Here is a 24,318-nt window from a genome sequence, read left to right on the forward strand (position 1 = left end):
ACAATCAGAAATGCATGTTAGCAGAAGAGACTATAGATAGGTCAGCTAATGTTTGCGCTTTGATTTACAGTGAGTCAGAAGTTAGAACTACAAGGGCAAGAATTTTTGATGAGCAACCGGTTAAAGTCTTTCCCTTCTTCTTGAATATTCCATGTTTCGACTATATAGAATGATTGAAATAAGTGTTTTACTTACTTCTAAGTTTAAAACTGAATTTGATAAGGAATGGCCAGATAATGGTTACAGATTTCTAAGAGGCATTAGATTATGCCTACTTTAGCTTTCTAAAAAATGTTATTTTAAAAAGAGGCTACTCTGGACAGGGGAGGTAGTACAGTAGGTAAACTGCTTGCCTTTGCACAATGCTGACCTGCGTTCAGTCCCTGGAACCACAAATGGTCTTCTAACCCTGACCAGGAGTGATCTAAATGCAAAGCCAGGAGGATGCACTGAGCACAGCTGGTGTGGCCCCAAAACCAAAATATAAAAGACTATTTTATGGAACTGGAGAGATAGTGCAGAAGTTAAGGTGCTTGCCTTGCATATAGTTGCAGCAGCAAACCAGGTTCTAATACCCAGGACCGCATATGGTCAGTTCCCTGAGCACCCCCAGGGGTGGTCCACAACTGTGACAATTAAAACTCAAAAAACCATATAAGAGACTGAAACACATACTTACAAAAATCTGTAGCTTATAGCAAAAAGGGAAATATAAAAGAATCTGGTCTATTTAATCAATTCCCTCTTCTGATGTTGATAATTAAAATATTCAGCATGCCTTTACAATAAAAATTACATTTGAAGGCAATCAAATCATTCAAGTGAAGGAAGGAAAGCTCTAGCTTATATATAAATGCCAATTAATAACTGCAGAAAAATTAATCAAAAAATTGCAAATCTAAAAATAATTACTGATTCAGACAAAAACTGTCACTTGATGTTAAAATCTTGAGGTGGAGGTCAGAACAATAGTACCCTGACACCTCATATGATACTATCAGAAGTGACCCCTAGCATAGACCCAGGAGTAAGCCCTGAGCACCACTGGGTGTGGCCCCCAAATAACAACCAAAACCAAAACCAAAAGTAAAAATAACCCTGAACTGAATGGATAATGGGGAACTAGAAATTCATTCAGTGCCAAAAGAATGTTCGACAGACAATTCAATAGTCATAAAACAGAAAATGTAGTCGGGGTGGCGGGGGTGGGGTGGGGTGGTGGTCAGATTGTCATGACAATCCAGCAGTTTATTGAAGTATCATTAATGAGATGTCAACTATATACTATGTGTTTTCTGATATAATGGTGATTTGAAGTATGCTTATCTTTTATGAAATATTCTAGCAAAAGCATTGTATTCAAGCCCACAAAAATATATTTAACTTTCAGATATTTAGTTCAAGAAATAAGAGGAGGGGCTGGAGGGATAGTACAGTGGGTAAGATGCTTGCCTTGTACTTGGTCAACCTAGTTTCGATAGTCAGCATCCCATATGGTCCCCCGAGCACCACCAGGAGTGATCCCTGAACAAAAGCCCTGAGCATCACCAGGTGTGGCCAAAAACCCAAAACCCAAATTATACTCATTTCTTTTTATTTCCAAAACAAGAAATAAAAGAAATAAGCATAATAACTCCAAGAAAGCAAGTAGATGGGACCAGAGTGAGAGTATAGCAATAGGATGCTTGCCTTGCATACAGCAGACCTGGGTTTGATCCCAGACATCCCATATGGTCGCCTGAGCCCTACCAGAATTAATCCCTGAGAGCAGAGCAAAGAGTAAACCCTAAGTACTACCAGGTGCTCAAACAAAACAAAACAAAACAAAAACAGACCAAAAAAAGCAAAGAAGTAGATGGGCCTGAGAGATAATATAGCAAATAAGGTGCTTGCTATATACATAGCCAACTCGGGTTCAATCCCTGGCATAGCATATGGTCCCCAAGTACCACCAGGGTTGATCACTGAGCACAGAATCAGAGAGAGTGGGTCCAAAAACAAAAGAAAAGCAGGAAAAGTAAGTAGAGGGCTAGTGAACTATCTTAAGGGACGGAGTGGATGCCTGCATGGAAAGCACAGGGTCTGTATTTGATTCCGGGGAATGACATGTTCTCTTAAGCACCACTGGGTGTAATCTGGTGGGCTCCAGTACTACTGGGGAGTGACCATTCCCCCCGCCACAAATAAAAGAAAGTTGATTTATTCACAAAAAGTGAAGTACAACTGCCACTTTAGCAAGTCAATGTTATCCCTTCCAATGGGATTGAGCTAGGTTCCAGCAGACTTAAGGAAGTAGTCAGAGATGGATATCGGTTTAGACAAACCTGTAACAAATTTGGGAGGGTCAGAGAGATAGTGCAGCGGGTAAGGTAATTGCTTTGCATGCAGCTGACCTGGCTCAATCCCCCACCGCATATGGTCCTCAAAGCACTGCCAGGAGTGATGCCCGAGCATAGAGCCACATATGGTAAGCCTGAGCAGAGCCACATATGGTCCCAAAACAAATAAAAACAAATTTGGGGGCAGTTGGGGAATTTTAATATGGTCTGAGGTCAAACTGTTCTACATGGATAAATTTGAGATTGTTAACTGAAAGATAAAGTTACAAAATACAGTACAGAACATAATCTTACTGTAATTAAAAATATATGACTATTAAAGATCTGGCAAGATATACAGATTATGTGGGTGATAACTCTTGAGAGGTGGCAATATGTATTTTTCTTATTTTGACTGCTCTTATTTCTTCTTAATTTTCTGCAATACCCTTACGTTGCTTCTATGATAGTAAAAGTTCCTTCCAAAGAATGTTTAGAAAACTGTGGGTCTGCTCCCTGTCAGATAACCGATGACAAGAAACTGTGTAGATCATGAAGCACAAAAAAGCAGGATGACGCTCCTCACCTGATCTGTAGGTAAAGTACTCCAAAGGAAAGATATTTCTAAGTTTGAAGAGACAGTAAGGCAAAGGAACAGAAAGGTCACTGCACAATCAGCGTAGGCAAGAGGCCAACTCATCTCTGAAATACTCAGTTAAAACACACACACATACAAACACACACAAGTAAGATACATCTTGCTAGGCGTCATTCACCCTCCAAAATCAAGCCTCGACTACTACTGTTACCCTGAGGGGGGGAAAACCTAGTGTCTAATATTTGAAATGTCTAAGCGAGCACATCCGCGCGGCCCTGCTGGCAGGGCGTCTCCTCTAGGCGTCGGCCGTGGCGTTGGGCTCCGAGTCCTCCTGCGGGGCCGGGGCCGAGGTCTCCTGCTCCGCCAGCGCCTCCCGCACGAGGCTGCCTAAAACTGCATCGTGGATGCTGTGGAACAGCAGCTCCAGCATGGCCGGGTTTTCAAAAAACCGATTTCGAGTGAGGTCGTTCACGACTTGTGCTATAAAGGAGAAGAACTTGATGAGTTCGTGCACTGAGGAGAGGAGTGATCTTTTTTTTTTTTTTTTTTTTTTTAGGTCACACCCAGAGATGCTCAGTGGCTACTTCTGGCGCTGCTGGTAGTGCTTGGGGGACCATATAAGGATGCTGGAATTCGAACCCTTGTTGGCCACGTGCAAGGCAAACGCCCTACCCGCTGTGCTATTGTTCCAGCCTCAGGGGGGAGCAATCTTAAATTTTTTTTTAAAACCACACCTTCATATCATTTAAATATTAAAACGACAGAGTTATTCTCATCAGTGGAAAACTTATTATCAAATATTTCCCTGTTAATAGAGCTGTATTCTTAGGGGATAAATTCCAACAAAAATAGTGAGTCTGTTTTGAAACTCTAACAACAATAGTGAGTTATGTGTTGAAATCTGGAATGTAATCAAGGTAAAGAGAAAAGGAAGTGAAATTATCACTCACGTACGGGGTGGGTTGGGGGGGTGAGGGGTGGGATGTATACTTTTTTTGTTTGTTTGTTTTGTTTTTGTTTTGTTTTTGTTTTTACTGGTGGTGGAATATGGGCACTGGTGAAGGGATGGGTGTTTGAGCATTGTGTAACTGAGATATAAGCCTGAGAACTTTGTAACTTTCCACTTGGTGATTCAATAAAATAAATTTAAAAAAAAATTAAAAAATAAAACGACAGAGTTAAAAACTCTCACGCTAGGACTCTCGGGAGAGATAGTTACTGGGGTGAAGGCACACCCAGGTGGAAGGCAGATGGTCTCTTGACACCGCCAGGAGTCATTCCTGAGCACAGGGCCCCTGAGCACTGCTGGGTATGCACTTTCCCCCAAAACTCCCCAAAGAATAATAATAATAAAGCAAAATAGTCTCACTCCAATCACAGTTCATATAATGATACATATCCCCAGTCACAAAAAATCAATTTTTACTATTTTTCTTGTACTTTCTTACAGTATTCTTATATACAAAAATAAAAAAAAATACAAATACATGCTTCTTTTTGCCTCCTATTTACTCTTTTTTTTTCTTTTGGTGCTGTGGATCAAACTCAGGGCATCTACATACAAGCAAGGTTGAGTCTACCGCTTTGAAACATCCTTGTCCCCACTTTTGTCACAGTTACATATTCTGGAGTTTTTATTTTTATTTTTAATTTTTTTTTACTTTCTTGAGTCACACCTGGCAATGCTCAGTGGTTACTCCTGGCTCTGCACTCAGGAATGACTCCTAGCGGTGCTTGGAGTACCATATGGGATGCCTAGGTTGACCACGTGCAAAGCAAACGTCCTACCAACTGTATTATCACTCCAGCCCCTAGTCTGGCTTTCTTTTTTTTTTAACTTTGTGAGTACACATACTTCTCACTCCCTTTCTTTCCTTTCTATAGGTTGCCTTTGATTCTGCAGATATACCCTTATTTATCTAACTAGTCTACTTTGCTATACACTTGAGGTTTTTCTAGTCTTTGGTTTTTATAGACAATCTGGGGATGATAAGCATCATACCAAGCATCATTTGGAATGTGTGCAGTATATTGCTGGATCTGGCAGATTAAAAGCTAAACAGATTTGTAATATTGAAAGATCATACCAGTCAGCCTCCCCCGCCCCCCCCCCCCAGGGCAACTCCAGTTTTGATTCCCACTAGCAGTGAGTGTCTGCTCTCACACCAATAGAACACGCTGTCAAACATTTTGTTATTCTGGTAGGTCATAAATGATGTCTTCCTTTCTGGGGCTGCGAGGTTTGGCTCACACCCTGAGGTACTCCTGGGTCTATGCTCAAGACTGACCCCTGGTGGTGCTCAGGAGATCATATGCAGAGCCAGGGATTTAAACTAGGGCTGTGGCCAATGCGGCCACATGCAAGGCTTTACCTCCTGTACTATCACTTATACCCATAATGTATGCATCTTTAAGCACTTTTAAAACATTTTTTCTGCTGTTTTGGTTTTTGGGGTAACCCCTGACAGTCTCTGTGTTCAGCAATCACTTCTGGCAAGACTCAGGCACCCAAGTGTGGTGCTGTATTTAGAACCAGGGTCACTGGGGTTTTGAAAAGGTAAGTGTACTATCTCTCTGGTCCTTTACTATCTCTGGTCCTTTTCTAACCCTTGTACTATCTCTCTGGTCCTTTAAACACTTAGACCACAATTTTTACATAAAGTGAAAATAGTAGGCATTGGGTGGGAAAAATATGAATGGCTTTAGATAAGTGTTTATAAGTCACTTAACAATGACTAAAAAACACATAAGGATGAAGTGACAGTACAGCAGATAGGGCTCTTGCCTTGAACTCAGCCTACACAGGTTTGATACCTGGCACCTCATATGGTCCCCTGAGCACTGCCAGGAGTGATCCCTGAGTGTAGAACCAGCAAGTCCTGAGAACCATTAGGTGTGGGCCAAACAATAAAAAAGGTGGTGGTGATGGGTGGGTGGGGTGCTGGGAGATAGTACAGTAGGTAGGGTGCTTGCCTTGCACTTTGCCAACCTGGTTTGATTCCTGGCATCCCAGATGGTCCCATGAGCACCGCCAAAGTAATTTCTGAGTGCAGAGCCAGGAGTAACCCCTGATCATCGCCGGGTATGGCCCCAACCCCCAATAAAAACAAAACTGAAAACAAAACAAACAAGACTGAGTGCTGCAGAGACAGTACAGAGGGTAGGGAATTTGTCTTTCACACAGCTGACACGGTTTAGATCCCCAGCACCCGATATGGTTCCCGAGCACCATCAGGAGTGATCCTCGAGTGCAGATCCAGGAGTAATCCCTGAGCACTTCCAGGTATGGTCTCCCAAAACAAAACCAAACAAAAAACCCCACACAAGCCTGGAATAGTGATTTTATTAAATCCTTTCCTGCAACTCCATTTTCTGAGTCTGCCACAAGTTTTCCAGTGATACTAACACGTATAAGTGACACATTTCAAAGCTAGCTGTGGGGTGATTTTCAGAAGAATTTTCTGAAAAATTAAAATATCAAATGCAATTATTAGAGCCTTCTAATAAACAAAACCAAAACCAGAAACAAAACCAAAATGTTTAAATTCCTCCTGTTTGGGGAAATATACTCACCACTGCATCCTGCTAAATACACATAAATGCCGACATCTCCATATTCTTTTACAATCTGCAATAATGTTAAAACAAAGTTTAGATTTCCTTTAAAGTATGTGCTAGATGCAATTTTTTTCCCTAGCAAAACATAGTCCTTGAGACATTTAGCTCATTCATTTAAGTTAGTATCCTTCAATGATTATATATTACCAGCTACTTAAAGTAATTCATTAAAGAATCTTTTTTGGGGAGCCGGATCACACCTGGTGATGCACAGGGGTTACTTCTGACTCTGCACTCAGGAACTGCTCCTGGCGGTGCTCAGGGGACCATATGGGATGCTGGGAATTGAACCAGGTCGGCCACGTGCAAGGCAAATGCCCTATCCACTGTACTATTGCTCCAGCCCCAAGAATCATTTTTTTTAATGTACTGACAGGACGAGCTTCAAAATAAGAAAGGGAAAGTGTGTGTGAAGGAATAAGAATGACCACAAATTAGTAACTAGGCTGCAGTTACATGGAGGTAATGTTGGACTCTTTAGCTTTTAACTCTCTTCTTTACTTATATCTATTTCTTAAATTTTCCACAATCAAAAGTTGGGTGGAGTGGGAAAGAGGTGGATCTGGAGAGGTTGTATTGGGGTAAAGGACTTTAACTTGCATGTAGTTGACCTTAGTTTGATCCCCAGCATCACATATGGTCACCTGAGCACTTCTAAGAGTTATTTATGAGCACAGAATCTGGAGTACCCATAAAGCACAGAGCCAGGAGTATCTCCTGAGCACTGCTGAGTGTGACCCCACCCCACAAAAAAATGGGTGAAAAGAATGACTAGTATGAGTTGAAAAGGGATCCTAGTTGAACTCTGATTTTACTGAAAGCAATACTGGACAGAAAAATTAAATGGCAAATTCAAGACGATGCTCACCCCTGCCAACGTTTTCACACCAACAGAATCAATGAAGTTGACTTGAGTGAAATCCAGAATGACAGTGTGGACATTATCCCCCGGAGGCATGAATCTCTGCAGCTCCTCAGGAAGAACGGTCTTGATAACTATCGGGGGGTATTTTATTTCTTCATCCTCTTCTTCAGGTTTTTTTGCATCTTCTCCATCAACTTCTGCATCCTATGGAAAGAAATTAAGCCAGAGCAGGATTCTTAGCACAACATACATTTTGATTCTGAGGAAGATTTCTTAGTAAATGCCCCAGCTACTAATGGTAACAGACAGATATTTTCTAAGACATTTACTCTATCTCAATTTTGCAATATAACATAAAAGAATGTGCAACTAATATTCCATTTTATTTTTGTGGCCACACCCACAGGTGCATAATAAGGTTTACTCCTGCCTCTGTGCCCAGGGATCACTTCTGGTGGGCTTGGGGGACCATATGGGTGCTGGGATTGAACCCTGGCTGGCCACGTTCAAGGCAAACACCCTACCCGCTGGACTATTGCTCCAGCCCCTAATACTCCATTTTAGGTCAGTTTATTTTCTCCCGTCTTTATTTTATGTGTGCTCAATGAAATCTATTTTTTCTTTGTAATTTTAAATTTTCCCTTCACTTCTAAAGTAGTGCCATTCACTTCAGCTTAATAGGTCATAAGTAACTATAATTTTAAACAGCAAAAGGTAGCCCCTAAAGTTTTTCACTACCAGTTGAGTGAATCTATGTTAAAGTATAAAAGGAAACACTAATTAAGAAATTATATATATTTTTTGGTTTTTTTTTTTTTGCTTTTTGGGTCACACCCAGCGATGCTCAGGGGTTACTCCTGGCTTTGCACTCAGGAATTACTCCTGGCGGCGCTTGGGGGACCATATGGGATGCTGGGGATCGAACCCAGGTCGGCCGCGTGCAAGGCAAACGCCCTACCCGCTGTGCTATCGCTCTGGCCCCAAATTATATATATTTTAAAAGCACTCCTTTCCTTGCCTCTACCTCCATTTATTTCAAAAGCATTCCCATAACTGACAACATCATATACCTTTGCTGTATGAAGGGCAATAAGTTTCTAGGATTTCCTATCTTAAGGAATTAAGAGCTTGCTCAACTTTTGGTCCTGAGGAAGTGATTGTAAGTAGGGATACTACAGATATACAGATGAGGAGAAAGGGAAAATCAAAATGAAGAGACCACTCACCACCTTGACAACAGTTGCGTTGGCTATATTTTCATTGCCGACTTCCTTAGCATACTTCTTCATGGCCTTTCTTCTTGCTCCCATTATGAGTGCTGGGTTCACTCCAGTCTTCACAGAAGAGAGATGCAAGCAAATTATTTCTTGGCATCCATATACCCAGTCAAATATAACTGATGGTCAAATATCCCCCTCTGTCATCTTTGTTAAGATATTATCCAGTTCTTCCTCTTCCTTTTATTCAGATACTGCGAAATGAATTCTTCTTGCATTAAAAGTACTTGAGAAATTGTTATTTTTGGTCTTTACTCAAGACAGCCAGAAGCTAAAGTATTTAAGAGAGTGGTTTGTTTTGTTTTGTTTTGTCACACCAGCAATGTTCAATGCTTATTCCTAACTTCACATTCAGGAATTACTCCTGGCAGTGCTCAGGGGATCTTATGGGATTCTGAGGGTTGAACTTGGGTTGGGTTTGTGCAAGGGCCCTTCATATGCCAGGCATGTGTACAACCACCTGAACCACATTATCAGTCAAGGAGGATTTAGGGTGTGTGTGTATGGGGGGGTCTTCCTAGGAGATGCTCAGGAGGCCTGGGGCTCCATGGCTCCATTAGCAATTCTTGGCCAACTGCACCATTGGGTTAATATGTGAGTCCAAGAATGCACTCAGGCTCTAGGGGATTTACCAGACTTCCCTAGTGCTCAGAAGCCTCCAAAGCTATACCCAGTGATGTTTGGGGGACATGTGGTACAGGGGATTTAACCTTACCACTGTCTTCTCTCCTGATTCCATCCAGCCAAAGAGGTTGTTTAAAGCGTTATATTTCAGAGTTAGATCTGTTTCTTGTATTTAGATATAATATTAATATCATTTCTATTTATTATATTTGCATTTGGTTTCCTATTTTTTTCATTCATAAATTTAAGAGACTCTTTGGGTTAGGACAGTGATTAGACTTGACCTTCTTTCCTTTCTGTTCCATCTCATCATACTGATTTGGCCACCTAGTGTAATGCCACGTTCCCTTACTTAATCAGTTTTCACCTGTGGTCCCCTTGGAATATTCTAGAGCCACACAAGGGGGCTATTTAGCTATGGTTGAGAAACATTGGGTTATGAGGTGAAAATAAGAGTAATGTGGGACTGACTTCTAATTATGACCCAAGGAACCCACATGGTCCTAAGAGTAAGAGTTGAAAGTTATTTTTCAATTTATTTTCTTTAAATATGTTTGAAGAGGTAATGTTTTCATATTATGAGAGACAGCGAAGAGCAGTGGTGGGACTTACTGCCTACTACCATTCACTGACTCAACATTTGGGACAACAAACATTTAAGTGATTCTCACATCCCAGACCACCATTAGCAACCCTTCTCAGAAATAGCCACTGGAGAGTTATAACTCACCTTTCGTTTTAGGGCATTGCTATACAAGTCACTATTTGCATAATAAATCGGGGCATTTATCTGGAATATTTTTATCCCAGGAATTTCTTTCACCTGAGAAATAAAACATCAGTGAATTTAACATGCATTTCAGAAGCAACTGTTTCAGAATCCTGCACACTGCAATGGCCTCCTTTCACCAACTAGAAAATGAATCCAGGTGCTGATAAGACCCATCTTAAAGCGTTAACAAAAATAATGTCATTTTCCTACCTACTAATATTCTGGGTGAAAGAACTACTGAGAAGAAACAGTCTTTAACGAGTCCAGAGAGATAGTACATTTGGTAAGATGCCTTACACATGACCAAAACTTGTTCAATCCCTGATACCCCATTTGGTTCCCAAGTCCTGCCAAGAGTGATTCCTGAGCACAAAGCCAGGAATGTGACCTCAAGATAGCTGTGTATGCCCCCCCAAACACACACACTCACAAAAAAAAAGAAGGAAGGAAAAAAGAAAGAAGGAAAAAAAGAAAGAGAAAAATAAAGAAAAAGAAAAACAGAAAATAGGGGCTGGAGAGATAGCACAGCAGGTAGGGCATTTGCCTTGTATGTGGCTGACCCGGGTTCCATCCCCAGCATCCCAAATGGTCTCCTGAGCACCACCAGGAGTGATTCCTGAATGCATAGGGAGTAACTGCTGTGCATTGCCAGGTGTGAACCAAAAAGCAAAAAAAAAAAAAAAAAGAAGAAAAGAACAAATAGACAAATTCAGTTTAAAATGATTTTGTGGGTCCAGAGTGATAGTATAGCAGGTAGGGATTTGCCTTGCATGTGGCTGACCCAGGTTCAATCCCCGGCATCTCATAGATCTCATAGATAGTTCTGAGCAGTGCCAGAAGTATTCTTGAGTGCAGAGCCAGTAATCCCTGAACATTGCTGAGTATGATCCAAAAAGTAAAAAAAAAAAAAATTTTAAAAAAGTTTTAAACAATTTTGTAAAAGTTTTTTAGATGCTGGGGCCAGAGTGATAGTAGAGCGGGTATAGGTGCTTGCCTTGCTTGTGGCTGACCCAAGTTTGCTCCCCAGCACCCCATTTGGTACCTCAAGCCTACCAGGTGTGATCTCTGAGTGCAGGGCCGGGAGTAAGGCCTGAGCACCACAGGGCGAGGCCAAAGCCCAAAACAAAAGGAGGGGGTATGGTGCTGCCAGCTGGTCAATCTGTACCTGCGGGGTAGTGCATCAGCAGCCTGATGGTGCCTTCAGACTTCCAGATACCCTAAAATTGCCGCTGTGCCTTTGGCCAGACCCCAACCAATTAGGGTCAAGTTTACCAAGAAATGAAACAGCCAAAAGTTAGGTATATGGGTGTCACGTCCACAACCCATTTCCTGCTCAGCTATACAAGCTCATTTATTGGCCTTGTTTCAGAGACCCATATATCTCAAAAGAGATCAAAAACCACAGTTAGGGCTGGTAGCTCAGAGCACCGTTGGCAAGCGGAAGCACCCTGCAGGGCATATGCCAATAGTTTATTATTCTGGAAAAGATGGAAACAAGGGCCATGATCCAGAGACACACAAGAGAATCTCCGAACCAAGAAGCTCGCTGCAGAGATGCCTCCGGACTTTAAGCCAGGCCGACTTCACTGGAGTGCCTCAGACGGGGCAAGTGTCGCCCTCCACCTACCCCCTAAAAACCCCAGCGGTTGCCAACTTGCAGAGAAGTGCATTTTAAGAGATATATGTTGCAACATATGTCTTGTAATGAGATATACAAAGTAAATTATTTTGTGCCTGCTAAGGAAGCAGGCTTTGGGGGTGGGTTCAACTGGGGACACTGGTGGAGGGAAAGGCACACCTGTGGCAGAACTGATACTGGAATACCTGAAACATCGCATTGTGAAAAACTCTGTAAATCACGGTGCTTAAATAGCAGCAAAATCAATCATATTATGAACTTTAATTAAAATGACTTAAAGTGAATCAGGGGAAACCTATAGCCTGCTACCTATATTCTACTTATCTCATTTTTTCAACTGTCACCCTTGGCAATGCTGGGAATTATGCCTGGGGACCACTACCAGCGAGTCTCAGCTCTGTGCTGTGGGCCGACAGTTTGGAGTTCAGGGGACACCAGACCACCCCAGTAGTGTTCTGGGTCACACTTGGGGGTGCCCAGTGAGCCATGTGGTACTAGGGATGGAGCCCAGGGCCTCCTACATGCTCAGCACGTGCTCTACCCCACTTGCACTATCTCCCTAGTCTTATTTCCAGGCTTAAAATCTGTCCATCAGCTTAAATTCATTAGAGTAAAATTGGGCATGTACAGGGCTTCCTCTCAGTTTCAGATTTTGTAAACATATCCTTAAACTCCTACTATAAGTGTATATTTCTACCTATTAAAGAATAAGCACTAGAAAGTTGAGGAATAAATGGATATATCAATTATCAAACTAAATCCAGACAACAAATTAAAAATTGAGCTCTTTGCTTTCAATACTACCTGCTGAATTCCACTAGGTAAAAATATAATAGTCAGTCATGTTATATGCTCACACCATTTAAAATACAAAAAGAGGCTCCTACCTCCTCATAGGCATCAATATCGATGTACACATCAGTGTCGGGTAGCTGTCCAAGAACTTTGTAGCTGGGACTAAAGCCAAAGAGAGTGTGTTACCATCTGTGTGGGGGGTGCAGGGAAGTTGACTGAAACACAGCGGGTTATACACCCACACCTCAGATCTAGAATTGCTACTAAATTCAGGAGTTCTTGATCCTTATACGATGCTCTCGGGACTTCACATGTTCACATTTCCAGGGCCATTCCAAGCTGAATGAACTCCCTACACCTCACCTAACCCACATACTCCTCACCACCTTGATATCTATAAAACACATATACATCAAACCATACAACACACCACAAAAAAAATCTGGCCAGGAAGAAGATTCGAGAATTGAAAGATAAGAACCAGAGAGATAGTACAGGGAATAGGGTGCTTGCTTTTCATGCAATCCAACCAGGTTTGATTCCCTGTATCCATATGGTTCCCTGAGCGCCTCCAGGAGTGGTCACTGAGCACAGAACCAGCAGTAAAGTAAACCCTGTGCAATGCCAGGCGTAGCCCAAAAAGCAAAAAAACAAAACAAAACAAAACAAAAACAAAACAAAAAAAACCCCACCGCAAAACCCCAACCCCCACAACTAAAAACCAAACCATCTAACCAACCAAACCAAAACCCAACTGAAACAAACAAACAGTGCAGAAATCAAAAGTCAAGCCCTGTCAGGGACACTCAAATTCAGTTCTCATGTCCCCTAGTAGAACTGTTCCTGCTCCAGTTCTAAAACCAGAAAGACATTTTTTTTTAACGAACAATCTCTGACTCATGAGGGCAAATAGTAACTGAAGGGCAGGAGGAGGGCAAAAATCTCAAAATAGCACTGAAGTTTCCCTAAGTTTGATTTGAACAGAGTTTAAACATTTTTGAACTCCAATTCTTCCCCTTTTGCTGGGGGCACACAAAAAGGTGTTTGGGGAAAACTCCTGGCTACGAACTCAGAGGTCACTCTTTTTCATGCTCTGGGGACCATGTGTTAAGAGTGTCAAACCTGGGATTCCTGCATGTGAAGTCTGTGTTCAGTTCACTGAGCTCTCTCCACCCTTACTCCATTCCTCTTTGTACAGGAAAAAAAATCTGATTTAAATTAGATACTAAAATAATGAGAGGATTTTTCCCTCCCTCCCTTCCTTTGTCACACCCAGCTGTATTCAGGACTTACTCCTGCCTTCACCACTGTTGGTGGTGCTTGTGGGCTATACACTGTGCTGGGGATTGAACTGGTGTCAGCTTGCATGTGAGGCAAGTGCCTTAACCCCTTTTCTATCTCTCTGGATCCTGCAGTGTATTTTTAAAGATTCAATTATAACTTCTCTAGTGGAGAAAAGATGACAGCAATATAGGTTTGTGCAGAAGAAAGGACAACTGAAGATCTGCATGTGATATTGTGGAGTGTGAGATTCCTCCACCAGAATTTATGTCAATACCAAAAAATAAAACAAAACAAAATAAAAAGCAACCCCTCCTCAAAAAAAAAACCTGTAAGCTACAAAAGTTTATTAAAGTTCATTCAGAAGAAGGAGAATAAATAAGTCTGTATACACCTCTGGACCCCATATGACAGACATAATGATGGAAATTAGGCTTTTGTTTTAAAAACAAACATACTGACGAAGTATTAATGTGACATAGGAGAGCATCTGGCATGATTATATGAAGTTTAGAATTAGTCATTAGTCAACAGGGCCCATCGCACAGTCCCTCTTGTGTTGGTTAGAAATACATAAAGGTTCTATTTCAAGCAAAACTACCCCTACATTTACAGTCTACACTGTGAGCTGAAGAGATGGTTCAAGAAGTCGGTACACGTGCTTTGCATGTGGAAGACCTGGGTTTGGTCCTGGCACCACAGGGTCCCCTGATAGCACCAGCAATGACTGTTAAGATCTAAGCCTGGAGTAGCCATTGAGCATGGCTGAGTGTGGCCCAAATCTTGCCCTCCCCACAAATAGACCAAGCCCACATGGTGGGAAGCTGAGCCCCATCCATATCATCTGAGCACTCACCTCTGTGTCCTGTAAATCACAGTCAACAGAGCAATGATCACGGCAGTAATCAAGCCATAATCCAGTCCCAGGAACAAGGAGGACACGAAGGTGGTGAGCCAAATGGTCTAAAGAAAAGTCAGAGAGTGTTGTGCTGTGTCCTGTTAAAAATCACCAAGGGGTTATACACACACACACACACACACACACACACACACCTACTTTTTTTTTTTTTTTTTTTTTAGATATTTGCTGGATTTATTCTATTCCTATTATATCATATATCTACTACAGATACCATATTTATAGTTACTTAATACAAATTATTTAGAAGTGTATTTTATAGACAAAGTTCATCCGACGTTTTATGTCATTTTAATTTTTTTTTCTGATTAATATCTTTTTTATTAATATTTTTATTAATATCTTAAAGGATGTTAATGCTGTCTAAAATTTATCTCTCTGATGCCAGTGGGGTCCCCAAGTGACTTTGTTTTTTTTTTTTTATTATTTTTTTTTATTTTTTTTTATAGTTTATTTTTAATTAGTGAGTCAACGTGAGGGTACAGTTACAGATTTATACATTTTTGTGCTCATGTTTCTCCCTTACAGAGTTTGATAACCCATCCCTTCACCAGTGCCCATTCTCCACCACCAGTAAACCCAACATCCCACCCCCCCTTCCCAGTCCCGTCTCCCCCCACCCCACCCTGCCACTATGGCAGGGAATTCCCTTTTGTTCTCTCTCTCTGGTTAGGTGTTGTGGTTTGCAATAAAGGTGTTGAGTGGCCATTGCGTTCAGTCTCTAGTCTATATTTGGCCCGCATCATCTTTCCCCCACATGACCAACAACCACATTTTACTTGCTGTTCCCTTCTCTGAGTTGCCCAGAATGAGAGAACAGCCTCCAAGCCATGGTGACAACCTCCTGGTACTTATTTCTACTATTCTTGGGTGTTCGTCTTATAGTCTATTATTCTATATTCCACAGATGAGTGCAATCTTTCTATGTCTGTCTCTCTCTTTCTGACTCATTTCACTTAGCATGATACTTTCCATGTAGATCCACTTATATGCAAACGTCATGACCTCATTTTTTCTAACAGCTGCATAGTATTCCATTGTATATATGTACCAGAGTTTCTTCAACCAGTCATCTGTTCTAGGGCACTCGGGTTTTTTCCAGATTCTGGCTATTGTAAACAGTGCTGCGGTGAACATATAAGTGCATATGTCACTTCGACTATACTTTTTGGCTTTTCTGGGATATATTCCCAGCAGTGGTATTGCTGGGTCAAATGGGAGCTCAACCTCTAGTTTTTTGAGAGTCGTCCATACTGTTTTCCAAAAGGGCTGAACTAGCCGGCATTCCCACCAGCAGTGTAGAAGGGTCCCTTTCTCCCCACATCCTCTCCAACAGCGGTTGCTTTTGTTCTTTTGGATGTGTGCTAGCCTCTGACACACACACCTACTTTTATTTGGTGTAGCTGGATACTGCGTATGACAATTTCATGAATCTATCTTTCCCAGCACAAATCCAAGTGTTGTCATGTTGTCATGACACAATCACTTTTCTGTTGCCACTTACCAACTCGATCTTGCTGGTTCTCCAGAAAAATGGGAGGTCTGAGAATTGCATGAACATTCCTTTCAGGTTGACGATCACAATGGCTGACAGGACCGCCTAAAACACAGACACTCACACAGGCTTCCCCTCTGGGGTCCCGGGAGCCCTTCGTGCCAGCTCCTTGCTGTCCTGCTGCTGTCCTCCCTGCCTCCTTGCCCCACTCAGTATTTGGCAGTGATGGTGTGTTTGGAATTAGGAACCCCTTGATTCTCAGGATTTGGTGAGCTAAAATGGGTTTTGGAAAATGAGACTTTTATCTGACTAACAAACCTGCCTGGTGGCCAATAGGTTCAGAGTTAAACTTTGGTACTCAAGGAATTATTTCACCCAGGCTGAATCTGACTCACTGAGTTTTCTCTATCTTGCTCCCAATCGATGCTCAATTAAATATATCAGTAAACAAATATCTGATGGATGCAGGCCATCTCAGATTTGTAATGGAAGCATGAGATCAGAGGAGATCAAAGACGGGACTTGGAGATCAGCGGGTCCAAATCTCCTTTTCGCAGAGGATGAAACAAACTTATCAAGGCCGAGACAGGGAGCATTCCTAACTGGGGTCCCCTGAACGCTTCGGGCTGCTATTGCAGCAGGATTCTGGGCCTCCTTATGCCCATTTCTCATACTTCCCTGCTAGGGTCATAGCAAAAGCCCCAGACATAACCGAATTATATATAAATAAATAAAATCTCCGCAGATAGGAAAAATACCTTGTACCATGTTCAAGCTACACACCTGAGGCAATGATTCAAAAAGGAATCCGGTGGCTAATATGACCAGCAGGATCATTAATGAAGCCAAACAACCTGCAAGCTGGATGAGAGAGAACACATGAGAGGGGCACTTAGGAGATTCTCGTCACAGGCAGAGTGTGGGCGGTGTCTATAACCATGGGAAGAGCAAGAGAAGGATGCATTCCAGGAAGTCACGCAAACCATGACATCAGTCTCTAACTCCTTCCCTTGGCTTCTTTCATAAGCAATATTTCCTTTAAATAGAAGCTGAAATGTCTACCCTAATTGAAACTCCCTGGCATGGTGGGGAAAAGAGGTGTTAGGGACTGAGTAAGACCTAGAGAGGCCAGAAAAATTCTGATGAGACACTGCAGTCCATTATGATGGTCACCAGTTGCACAGGGCTCCATTAGTCAAATGATTTTAAATGAACCATGAAATTAATTTACATTTAATTGGATGTTCACATTAAACTTAGATAAAAATATTCATGTCTCGGTGGCCTTAGCCATAGTTCAAGAGATCAGGAGCCTCTGGTTGCTGGTGGCTACTGTATTGCATGATGCATTGAATATTTTCATCATTGCAAAAAGCTCTATAGGACAGAGTGGCTAGGCTGCCCACACACACTCTCAGGATTCCATGACAACATCCAGTGCTAAACTTTGAGGCTATAGTTGGAAGCCTGCCTCATGAGCTGGGGGAGAAGGCAGCTGGGATAGAGAAGGGATCACTAACTCAGTGATGGTTGGAGGGATTGCTCAGGATGGGAGAGGTGTGCTGAAAGTAGAAAGGACCAAATGTGATAACCTCTCAGTATCTGTATTGCAAACCATAAAGCCCCAAAGTAGAGAGTGTGGAGGAAATTGCCTGCTATAAAGGCAGGGGGAGGGGTGGGAAATTGTGGGGGGGTGATACTGGGGACATTAGTGGTGGAAAATGTGCACTGGTGGAGGGATGTGTGTTTGATCACTCTATGACTGAAACTCAAACATGAAAGTTTTATAACTGTATCTCACTGTGTAATTTCCAGGTGGCTTGGGAGATCCCTGTACGGCTCTCTCTTTCTCTCTCATTGCCCGAGTTCGGTGGACTCGAGCTGCTCACCCACCTGGGATGGCCAATGCCATGGGCGGATGAAGGAGAAAATGAGGGCCAGGCTGGTTGATTATCAGTTGCTGTTTATTCCATTATCCCCACATGCCTGATCTCCAACCTCACTAAGCTCCCCATTCTAGTCTCACACTGTCCCTCATTCCCGTCTCCTCCTGCCTCTCCTGCTCATCTCCCCACAGTCCATCTCGCTGCCTGGTCTTTTGTCTCTCCACGCACCTGCTCCTGAATTCTTCCCCTATATTCTTCTCCCTCAGTCTCCCTTGCTAGTCTCTCTAAGTTCCATCTTGCTGTCCTGGTCTCTTTCTAGCCTCTCACCAACTCCCCAGCATAGACACCACACACCCAGTTTGGGTAGCATATCAACATATCAAAGCCCTTCCTGATCACAGATCAGGCTCAAGGGAGGGAAATATCACCTAAGGGCGTTTCTCCTCTTGTTAGTGCAATAACTTAATTACCATTTTAATTTACATCTTAATTCTACTTCTGAATATTATTTTCTATGGACACAGTAGGAGATACACTGAACTTGTAAGGTGGCTCACCTGGTACATCTCACTATAGACTCAGACTATAGTGCTCAGGCCAGATTAATTATTCCGAACCCTAGCAGGGTCAGAATCTAGTTATTACTTTTTGGATCATGACAGAATTTGTCCATGACCATGCTCTTAACTTATAGTTAAGTATTATAGTGCTTTGGCCAGGCCCATTTCGATGTTAGGGTAGCTCACATTGCTTGCCCTGGGTCCATCCAGTCCCTCATCCTGGACCCTGCTTTTGGGGTGCTAGGAAGTAAGGGCAACTGTGACTTAAGTCGAGAGAACAGATGCCCAGGGGTGAATATCATTCAGAGTCAATTAGCTCCCATGTTCGTTACAAAAGCATAGCATTAACTGCCTTCCTGTGTCTATACAAAAAGGACATTGCTCTAGATTAACTATGCAAAGGACTTAAGGAGAAGAGAAAAACAATACTTAAAGTCAACAGAGCACAAAGAAAGAGGTTACAAATAAACACAGAGGAATGGGAGCACTGTGATGGAAGTAACCCAATAAACCTAAGCTCCCTATGGCAAGGCAGAAAGGACAAACCAATATTATCCTACATCTCATGGTGATTAAAAAAAAAAACTGAAAAAAAACATGTAAAAAATAAGCTTGGAGGCAGGGAACATAGTCTTATTTTTCAACGGATGTAGAGAATCTTCCTTATAGGGTTCCTGTCTCCCACTAATGCCTTTCTCTGATTTTGTACACAGCTCTCCATAGGTTAAGAAGCTTTTTTTAAATTAAAAAATTTTTTTTGGAGTGGGAAGGGTTCAGATCATAAGCAAATGATCAGTCCTTCAGGGCCTGTGGCATACACACCTGTGTTTTCCCTCCAGTTCCTTCCTGAACAAGGCTTCTCGACAAGGAGCACGAAATTGAAAACGTCTGGAAGAGGGAACCAATAGAATTGCACAGTCCTAGGGCAATGAGTTCCTTTACATGGGGGAAAGAAAACATAAAAGGGATTCAATCATTCTTCAGGAAGAAAATCATATCAACCCATTCAATACACAGTTTCAGCGGTCAAGCCTGTCTCCTCATTCTCTTTTCAGATATAAACATTTTGTTCAGACATTGAAACAGCAGTTATTACACTCACCACCTTATCCCCTCCTTCCCAAACACACTCTGCACAAACAATGCTTTACAAAAGCTGCAGCAAAAGGGGATTTTTTTGTGGGGGGATGGGGTAAGGCTGTAGGTACACTCAGTGGTACTCAGGGGTTACTCCTGACTCTGTAGTCAGGAGGGGGTCACTTCCAGCAGTTCAGGGGGTAGAACTTGGTTTGATTCCATTCAAAGCAAGCACTTTAACCCTCATACTCTACAGCCCTGAAAATATTCCAATTGAGGATGAAATGATTTCTGAATAGGACTGTTGGTGTGTTTGCAATGCTTTGCCCATCAACTTGGATATGTCAGTGTCTGTCTGGAACAATGAAGGACTCCAGCTCTCAGAGCTAATTTGGGTCTGAATGGGACCCTGGAATCTGGTCTGAATGTGACACCTTTTTATCACATACTGTAGGGGAGTGGGAGAGACAACACAGGTGTTAAGGCACATGCTCTGGGTGTGGCTGACTCTGGTTCAATCCCTAGCACTGTGTAGTTCCCTGAACATTGTCTCATGCAGCCTTGGAGGTCCCCAAACTCCATGGGAGTGGCCTGGATAGTCCCTGACACCTTAGGGTCTGATTAGCCTCAGACCTCTTCTTTGAAACACCAGCCAAGTCTGCTAAGAATCCAGGAGGAGCACTGGCTACCCAATCCCACTTATAAGGCACCTTAAAAAATGGTTCCCTAAAACAATACAACCGGTGAAAATAAACACAATACATCAATATTATTGCTGATTAAATGCCTCATCTGGGAGGTTGTTTGCCTTGCAAAGGCAGAACCGAGGCAGGCCTGGGTTCCATCCCATATGGTTCCCTGAGCATCACCAGCAATAATTCCATAGTACAGAGTCAGGAGTAACCCCTGAGCATTGCTGGTGTGGCTCCAAAACATCACCAACAACAACAAAAAAAAGAAAATATTATGGCACTGTGGTGTTTGATGGAAGAATATTGTCAAAGTTTAACAAGAAAAGGGAAGATCTCTTAGGGAGCAAAAGTAGTTCTGGAGGAATACTTTATTCCCAGACTGCAAGTATTCAACGTGGGGGTGACTTGTCTAGAGGCACTTGACTGATTTCCAAATCAGTCAGTCTCAGATTGGACATTTTGTTTCTCTAGTGAGGCCCCTTCGCAGGAGGTGAAGAAGGACTCTGGGGTGGCTGGGAGCTAGTACAGTGGGTGGGATGCTTGCTTTGTACACTGTCAACCCGGGTTTCATCTACAGCACCACATATGGTGCCCCAAATGCTGCCAGCCGTGCAGAGACAGGAATACACCCTGAACACTGCCAGGAGTGAGTGGGAAAGAAAGAAAGAAAGAAAGAAAGAAAGAAAGAAAGAAAGAAAGAAAGAAAGAAAGAAAGAAAGAAAGAAAGAAAGAAAGAAAGAAAGAAAGAAAGAAAGAAAGAAAGAAAGGAAGGAAGAAAGAAAGGAAGGAAGGAAGGAAGGAAGGAAGGAAGGAAGGAAGGAAGGAAGGAAGGAAGGAAGAAAGAAAGAAAGAAACAAAGAAAGGAAGGAAGAAAGAAAAAGGAAGGAAGGAAGAGAAGGAAGAAAGAGAAGAAAGGAAGAAAGAGAAGAAAGAAGGAAGGAAGGAAGGAAGGAAGGAAGGAAGGAAGGAAGGAAGGAAGAGAAGAAAGAAAGAAAGGAAGGAAGAGAAGGAAGGAAGAAAGAGAAGGAAGGAAGAAAGAGAAGAAAGAAAGAAAGAAAGAAAGAAAGAAAGAAAGAAAGAAAGAAAGAAAGAAAGAAAGAAAGGAAGGAAGGAAGGAAGGAAGGAAGAGAAGAAAGGAAGAAAGAGAAGAAAGAAGGAAGGAAGAGAAGAAAGAAAGAGAAAGAAAGAAAGAAAGAAAGAAAGAAAGAAAGAAAGAAAGAAAGAAAGAAGGAAGAGAAGAAAGAAGGAAGGAAGAGAAGAAAGAAAGAGAAAGAAAGAAAGAAAGAAAGAAAGAAAGAAGAGAAGAAAGGAAGAAAGAGAAGAAAGAAGGAAGGAAGAGAAGAAAGAAAGAAAGAAAGAAGGAAGGAAGGAAGGAAGGAAGGAAGGAAGGAAGGAAGGAAGGAAGGAAGGAAGGAAGGAAGGAAGGAAGGATAAAAGAATAACTCTGAAGCTCAGGATGCCTGATGACCCCATGCACATAGATCATAAACACGGGACTGCTGAAACTGATAGTTTGTACCTGGTTGCCATCGACCTGGTAACCGTGTTTATTGGCCAAGGTCTTGGCCATAGAGATGGTCACTGAAAATCCAACGATGGCTATGGCAATGGCATCCACATACACAAGGTGGAACAGGCTGGTATCCGGGTTGGCTGGAGGCAGTAATCTGAAAGATCAAATGGACTTTAATCTGAGTGACCACTGTGATAAAGTTACACAGCTGGATGGACATCAACTGCAGGCTAGAGGTCAACCCTTGCCCACTTGTTTGTTTTGGCTTGTCAAGAAGGCAAACCCTGCCTGACACAGTTTCTTCCCAGCTCTCAGCCCAAAGCACCATTTTTTACTTGCACAGGCGATGGGCAGAGATCACATACCCTTCTATGTAGGGAAGGAGTAATCTCATATTGTTCATGGCACCCCGGAGTGCATAGGTAAGTAAAGGAGTGGTTTAAATTCTAGGGTAAGGAAAGGGAGGAGAGGAAGGGAAGCTAATATGTGACACAGACTTTGCATTGTTATCCCATTTGTCCACACAGCAACACAAATAGGCAGGTGCCATTACTAGATAGGTGTAAAAACAGGTGCTTGCAGATATCAAGCAATCTACCCCCAGAGACCCCAGAAAGTAAAAGCAAGGGGATATGACTATAACATTTATTCTCTTTCCTTTGCTCTTTGCTGCATAAGCATTAACATGAAGGAATGGTCTAGAAGCAGGTTTGGGTTGAGGAGTATGAATGAGTCAATGATATAGTTTGGAATGAATTAAGGAAAGCAAACCAAAGAACAGGATCTATCACCACGACTGAGATATCTAGGCCAACTCTACTTTCTGGACACGTGTGAGTGAGTGTGTGTGTGTGTGTGTTTTGTGTGCTGTGCACGTGAGATGTCTGTTTTAAATATGCTCACCAACAGTTCCTCCCACACTTGCTACTGATCTTCTCATCTAGAGGTAGCATGCTTCCCCTTTTGCTCAATCTGATTTGCTGAATTGATTTTTCTGATTTGTCTTAATCCAAAGAATGTGGAAGCAGAAATGCTTGCCTTCATATCCTTGGAAGCCCTGCTTCTCTTTCTTGCTACCCTGAGCTACTCTGTAGAGAGACACTGAGTAGAAAATGATTCCAGTCCTCCAGCTGAGATGCCAGAGAGGAGTGCAGCCCCCCTAGGCTTCCCTCACACCTTGAGATGGCTGTGTAGCAGCCAATGGGAGCAGCAGATCTGCCCTAGTTGAGTCCACCCTAAACTGGAGGCTTGTGGGCAATGGCCTGGATGCTCTTCAAAGGAACTGTGGGAGCAGTTCATCATGTTGCAGAGAGAGGGGAAACAGTGTTACTCAAGGGATACCTAGAGGCATTATTTATTTTCTGTTTGGGAAAAATTCCAAAAGGAGAATTATTCTGGATAGTCAGAAAGAAAAAGCATAAGCATTCTTTTTAAATTTTCCCTTTTGTTTTCCTTTTTGGATTACACCCGGCAATGCACAGGGGTTACTCCTTGCTCTGCACTCAGGAATTACTCCTGGAGGTGCTTGGAGGACCACCATATGGGATGCTGGGGATCAAACCCGGGTCAGCTGCTTGAAAGGCAAATGCCCTACCCACTGTACTATTGCTCCAGGCCCCAGGCAAAGCATTCTTATTAACAGCAGAACGTTCAGCTCTCCCACATCACAAAACAGCAATATATGATGCGTGGTATAAGTGTTTTCCATTTTGTCAACCTATTTGTAATTAGTTACTGAACAGGCGGGGCTGGTGCAATAGCACAGGGTAGGGCATTTGCTTTGCACGCGGCCAACACAGCTTCGATTCTTTCGTCCCTCTCGGAGAGTCTGACAAGCTACCGAGAGTATCCCTCCCACATGTCTGAGCCCGGAAAACTACCTGTGGCATATCTTATATGCCAAAAACAGTAACAACAAGTCTCACAATGGAGACTCTACTGGTGCCCTTTTGAGCAAATCGATGAACAACGGGACTACAGTGCTACAGTGCTACTGAACAGGGCTGTCTGTTAGATGCATGAGAGGCGTGTTTACCATGGGACTGATTGTGTTAGAGACCTGAGGGTGAGGTAATGGAACACAACTGGGTTATCAGGAGACTGAGTGCTGGGTCCAAGCTGGGACTCACAGAGCGTCACTAAACCCTATTCACATCTCTCAAATGTCACCTTCTCTGATAACGTGCTTAAAACAACCCCAGCCTCTCCTATCCCTTACCTGGTTTCTCTTTTCTTCATAGATCTTCTTGGTGTTTTTTAAAATTGGTTTATTGTTTGCCTCACTCACAGAACATACACTCCCTGAGAACAAATTGATTTCTGCTTGCATGTTTGCTCTTCTTTTTAATCTCTGTGCTCCTGTCACATGCGAAGGCACTCAATAGACATA

General features: G+C 42.5%; 1 protein-coding gene across 1 annotated transcript in view; it reads right to left on the reverse strand.

Annotated features, from left to right (window-relative positions):
- Positions 1-3,211: 3,211 nt before the first annotated feature.
- The window catches only part of SLC26A5 (solute carrier family 26 member 5), a 47,517-nt gene continuing 26,410 nt past the window's right edge, over positions 3,212-24,318 (reverse strand). The window contains exons 9-19 of the mRNA XM_004602123.2: positions 21,936-22,083; positions 19,470-19,583; positions 16,985-17,062; positions 16,211-16,306; positions 14,644-14,750; positions 12,599-12,668; positions 10,031-10,123; positions 8,626-8,733; positions 7,403-7,603; positions 6,490-6,544; positions 3,212-3,396 (exon numbers count right to left, since the gene is read on the reverse strand). Coding sequence (XP_004602180.2) covers positions 3,212-3,396; positions 6,490-6,544; positions 7,403-7,603; positions 8,626-8,733; positions 10,031-10,123; positions 12,599-12,668; positions 14,644-14,750; positions 16,211-16,306; positions 16,985-17,062; positions 19,470-19,583; positions 21,936-22,083 — 1,255 coding nt within the window. The remainder of the gene's footprint in view (positions 3,397-6,489; positions 6,545-7,402; positions 7,604-8,625; positions 8,734-10,030; positions 10,124-12,598; positions 12,669-14,643; positions 14,751-16,210; positions 16,307-16,984; positions 17,063-19,469; positions 19,584-21,935; positions 22,084-24,318) is intronic.

Source organism: Sorex araneus, chromosome 1 (genome assembly GCF_027595985.1).
Source record: "Sorex araneus isolate mSorAra2 chromosome 1, mSorAra2.pri, whole genome shotgun sequence".
Taxonomy (NCBI): domain Eukaryota; kingdom Metazoa; phylum Chordata; class Mammalia; order Eulipotyphla; family Soricidae; genus Sorex; species Sorex araneus.